This window comes from Lactuca virosa, chromosome 4 (genome assembly GCF_052849685.1).
Source record: "Lactuca virosa cultivar CGN04683 chromosome 4, Lactuca_virosa_CGN04683_v6, whole genome shotgun sequence".
NCBI classification, from domain to species: Eukaryota; Viridiplantae; Streptophyta; class Magnoliopsida; order Asterales; family Asteraceae; genus Lactuca; species Lactuca virosa.
Genome location: NC_136429.1, coordinates 181,533,074 through 181,538,701, shown reverse-complemented (window position 1 = coordinate 181,538,701; position 5,628 = coordinate 181,533,074). Strand labels below are relative to the sequence as shown.

Genomic DNA, 5,628 nt, shown 5'->3' with positions numbered 1-5,628 from the left:
ATATATCACTTATACACCGCGATTAGGGTTTCATAAACGTCTTAGGTTGAAGGTCTAGCATCAATGTTTTAAAAATCAAATTTTTAGTTGAACTGATCTGATGATTGGTTACCGGTTCGACCGATCTTTTAGTTGAACTGATATGGCAGTTGTGTGCATCGGCTTCGAGTTGTGTCCGCTTCTAAAATGTTCAATTTTCTTTAGAAAATGATTGTTTTTTTAACTGACTAAGTGAAATCCAATTATATATGTCTAATGAACCGGTTCAAACGATCTTTTATCGGTTGTGTCATACTGGTTCAATCCGATTTTTGAAGAAATCGTCCGGTTCGATCTGGTTTAGAAATTAACATAAAATCGATCGTTATTGAACCGCTCTTGTCCCCAGTTCCTGGTCCAACCGGTTCGATCAGACGGTTCAAATCGGTTTTTAAAACATTACCTAGCATCACTCTGCTATTTTTCCTTATAAATAGGGATGTATGGATCAGTTTGGGTCGATTAAAGATTAAAATAAAAAAACCAGTTCATACAAATCCCTAACCAATTAGTTTCGGTTAAGCGAGTTGTGGTAATAGGTTAACCATTATAGTGGAAAGTGAATAATTCTTATAAAAAGTTATAAAGAACATCGTTATAAAAAAAATCATATTGCTAAAAAATTATCTTGCCAAATGAGAAAGAACGAGACAAGGCAACAAAGTTGCAACCATCAATAAGAATTCTAGAGCGCAAAACACAACTGTCAACATATGTTAAGAGCTAATTTGGAGGGTATATTTTCTCGAGTTATGTGTATTGTTGAACATACATATGTATTCGTAGCAAAATGTAGAATCATTAAAATATTTTGCACTCGATAAACATAAAATATTTCGAAAGCTGAAAACAGACAAATAATCCAAGGCTATGGCATAAACAAATCAAGTCTACACCATATTATTTAGACTTGGAAAAACAACTTATATACGGATTATGTAATCCAATTAATTAAATGTATTTAAACTTGAATATTATAATTTTTAGAGTAAGTTACTAAAATCGTCTCTATGGTTTGGTCAAAATTGCATGTTTGGTCCCTAACCTTTTTTTTGCACTCAGATGGTCCCTATGGTTTGATTTTGTTACTTTTTTCGTCCCTTACATACATAACGTTAGGGACCAAACGTGCAATTTTGACCAAACCATAGGGACGAAAAACGTAACAAAATCAAACCACAGAGATGATCCGAATGCAAAAAAAAAAAAGTTAGGGACCTAACGTGTAATTTTGACTAAACCATAGGAACGATTTCAATAATTTACTCTAATTTTTAATTATTATGTGCTGGTTCAGATATCTATTAAAAAAAAAAGCAAAACCGATCAATTTCAGTCGGTTGACCAAAACCTAAAGAGAAATTAAATATCTTCCTACTTTTTGTTGCTATAAATTCTTCTACCCAATTAAATGGTGATACGTGTAACATTTAATGCTCGTTTAATGAAATATAATGATATTTTAGTATAGTAAAAGGACACATGTCATCATTTAAATCGGTAGAATGATTAGTAGGAACATAAGCTAGGAGGATATTTAATTTCTCAAAACCAAAAACTGAAGCTTATATAATGATTTATTTGGACCTTGTGTCTCTTATTTGAAAATAAACTTATAACGTAACCCCATAAACCTTTGACTTTATAAGTATCTTCTCTAAAAAGAACATCAACCAAAAATACATACACTTTATCAGATAAACAAACATGTGGTAAACTATATGTCTATATATTCCACCACATGCAACAAACCATATTTTATTATACATTATATTGTCTCTTTTATGTGTGATACTTGACATGCCAACCATATATATTACAAAATCATTCCTTCTTCTAAACGTGAGAATACAGTGACATCTTAACTAAGTTTTATTTTATAGCAACATATCCTTATATTTTTCACATATTACGGGTCTGTAAAACGTATAGTTTTACCAACCAACACGATTCATGTCACATAGCATCTAATTGTCACATATGGCAGAAAGGTTGCTTAAGTTGCAATAAACTGGTACCCATCCTTACTTTGCCTTTGTCGCCTATAAGCAACTACAACAGCTGCAAAAATTGCCAATCCGAACACAGCTACACCCCAAAAGAAGATCGGTACTTTTGATTCTTGATGAATCTGCAACCCACACCCAAGAAAGTTTACTAAAAATGCTCCAACTACAAAAAAACATATTGTACGCATAAAACATAAGAAAAATGTTACAAACGGCTAAAAACATGAATCCCTTTGTAGGCTAAAGAACATGATCATATAAGTATATCTGGCTTTTTAATATTTGCATCGATGATCCATTCATGTTAATACTTTTAGATATTCTAATAATCTCTCAGAATGGTATATGTAATCTCCTTTACTAGGTATGTTTTCAAATTTATGTCATGATACTTTGAAGAACTATGCAATCGGTGACAATATGTGAGGTATCTACGAGCTATACCGACTACGTACATGGAAAGTATAAGAAACTTAATGTGACTAAAACCGTTTTCCAAACGAAGCTTTTAGCTTACAAATATCCAATAATCATATGCAAAAAATGTTTTCACATGTAAATCAAAACATGCTAGTGTCAAACTTAATACTAGAACAACCTAGATGGCGGGAATCAAAGCGATTGAACGATGTGTAATATTTGTAATTAAAGCTAAAGTTTTATACGTCCTCCGTTCCATCTAAATTACAATATCCTTTCAAGTTAAAATTATTTATTTTCCCACTATCAACCTCACAAATTAAACAACATTCTTTTGCAAAATCGCTAATGAGTAAAGGGTAGAAATCTTACTTGAACTGGAGAATCCAACGTCGTAGAAGAGTCCGCAACAAGAATATAGAAGAGCCCCATAACTCCTATATGGTTCTTCTGACTGCTGTAATTAGACTCCAAAGTCAAAACTTCACCTTTAGCTATCTTCATAGACCCTGGTTTAGGGTAACATGTGGTCATTCCTACAATATAACCAGCTTCATCTCCTGCCTCGTTTCCTTCCCCATAAATAGCTCTAGACGAACAAATAACTCGTCCATCCTGAATAAAGTTCATAACTTGATACTTTAGACATCAATCCAGATTACAAGAAACACGACCCATTTCCAAAAAACTGAAATATTCACCTCTCCATATAAAGCAGAACCTATTCCACCACTGTGTAGGTGTGCAACACCATACACTACATCACCAGAAATTGGGAAACTTGCATTTGATCTTCTGGTACTGGTGTAGTCATTTGTTATACTATGTTCAACATCAAACTCAATCTGTAAGATATAACAAAAAGCTTCAAAATTTTCCTAAAAAGGTATTGAATTTTGACAAAATTTATGTGTGAAGATGAAGTGATGAGGTAAGTTACCGAGCAATCATGGATTCCTGTATTCTGCCAGGTGTCAGTGACGTCAAATATATAGATTTTAACAGGTATTATGGAGTCACTCCAATCAACCCACTCAACAGTGTACTTCATGTAAAGGTTTCTCTTCACACTTTGAACCCCGTTTTTCACTTTGCATTGTGTTTCATCATAGCAACAGTATAAACCTCCCAAATAATTTGGATCCAAAGGCTGACCATATTCATCCTTCGTCACATTGTACAAGTTACATCTTCATCATAAGAAAACCCATTAATCCAACTAAATTTTGAGATAATTCAATCTCAAAAGCTAAATGCTTTAAAGTTTTAGTTACATGATATATATACCTGCATTCAGTACATCCGATTGCATCTACTACACCTCGAGTGTCGATTGCATGGACATTAAGCACCCATTTCTCTTCATATCCATCAGGAACTTCAAGCGGATTACCCACTTCGATTCCATAAGGATCAGGAACATGTGTGGATGTTTTTCGTGTTTCAGATCCCAACCCGAAAAATTGGGAAAGACCGCTTTCAATATTGCATACCCCAGCATTCCCAGCAGCAAGGAAATCTGATTGGTGGGATCCGATATTACTGTTATACTTCGGACTTTTAATACCTTTACGTTGGTAGTATCTTGCTGCAACCCAATGGTGGAGATAAGTTTCTTGAAGAGAAACAGGATTCCCTTCTTCATCAACAACTTCGGCATTGAAACTCTTTATAGCAATATGACCTTTTGGGAACTCAATATTGTAGTAGAATTTGTTTGAAACGGATCCCGGGTGTTGAGTTATCTGAGGTGATAAATACACCTTTGATTTCACCCCGTTTTCAAGTGTTACACGACCTACTGATTGTTGAGCGCATATTGACAATAACGCTATAGCTAACAAGAACACAAGATCTTTGGTACCACGTGACATTGTTCTGAAATAAAGAAAAGATATCGGCGAAAGCTATATGATAAAATCACATTACATCATATTCAAGATTTCTTGATACTTTAAACTAAGGTTTTTAATCTTATTTCTTTGGTTTTCCGTGTCAAGACTTCCATATGTTTTCATGAAGCAATAATCGTTTTATTTTACAGCAAGAAAGAACGATATATAACCACCCACGGACTAGCTAGAAGCTAGAAATAATACATGAATCAATATTCAAAACTGGCGAAAATAATGTTTCATGAGTCAATAATTTGACTTTATTTTATTGTTTACGATTGGCAAAAATAATGTTTCAAGATTCAAAACTGGAGCATTTTATGAGCTCTTGAAGTTAACGAAGCAAGATTTAAAACTCTGAATAAGAAAGATTTGAACAGCTTATAAAACTTTAAATATGGGGTCCATGCACCTTTTCGTTTTCCTCAAGAAACCCAAATAGAAAGACTATGTACGAATTCATGAGACAGTAATTAGTTTCATTCTGAAAACATCCAAGATCTCAATTTGAGATGCAGTAGTGGTTCGGATTCTACAAAGTAACAGTCAATAGTAGACTCCGTTTTACATAGTTCCCATGATCAGAAAATTAAGCAAGAATACCCTCGTATATTTTGGATGAAAGAACCCTTCAAATTAGCAAAACTGTGCAGAAAATCATCGTAAAAAAGTCGAAAAGAAATTCGTACCCAGAAAATATTTGATGAAAACCTCTGAACTTGACGACTTGACGACGACCTTCTCAAGATTACAGTAAATGGTTCCTAAAAGTCGGGATTTAAAAGAAACGAAGGGTGATGGCAGCGCTTACGCCACTGATGGGACGTTTGATTAAATTTCTTGGGAAAGGGGCGAAGTTGACAACAAAAACAAAGATTTATTGAGAGAGAGAGGATAAGGAATTGTAGATCTTCGGCTTTGTTCGTTTGTCGTTTAAGTATTTAAGTTTAACACAGCCAAGATTAGGTTGGTAGTGGACTAACGTTGAAACAGTCTCAAGTTCGTTTATTTATTAAAAATAGATAATTTAAATAAATTATTCGTTTAATCAGATTAAGGAATACAAACGTTGTTTACCATTTATGGACATAAACGAGTGAAACATGTTAATATTATGCAGATGATAACTGATAACTAATAATTGTTATGTTATGTTGATATATATTATTGTAAGTTTTTTTTCTTTTGAAGAAAATGATAAGATAAATATATATTGTAATTAAATTTTGTAATGAATTCTATATTGGGTTTACACATAAATAAAG

At 33.3% G+C, this 5,628-nt stretch overlaps 1 protein-coding gene across 2 annotated transcripts; it reads right to left on the bottom strand.

The window, feature by feature from the left end:
• Window positions 1-1,728: 1,728 nt before the first annotated feature.
• On the bottom strand, window positions 1,729-5,271 carry LOC145107784 (uncharacterized). 2 transcript variants are annotated; one of them, XM_079044734.1, is made up of 6 exons: window positions 5,053-5,269; window positions 3,756-4,346; window positions 3,409-3,658; window positions 3,170-3,313; window positions 2,841-3,083; window positions 1,729-2,170 (listed from the first exon to the last, which is right to left on the bottom strand). In XM_079044734.1, exons 2-6 carry the CDS (start codon window positions 4,340-4,342, stop codon window positions 2,036-2,038), a joined length of 1,359 nt encoding a protein of 452 aa, XP_078900860.1. In that variant the 5' UTR covers window positions 4,343-4,346; window positions 5,053-5,269; the 3' UTR covers window positions 1,729-2,035. The 2 variants fall into 2 exon arrangements, with proteins under 2 accessions (XP_078900860.1, XP_078900861.1); XM_079044735.1 differs by having other exon boundaries at window positions 2,073-2,211; window positions 5,053-5,271.
• Window positions 5,272-5,628: the final 357 nt, after the last annotated feature.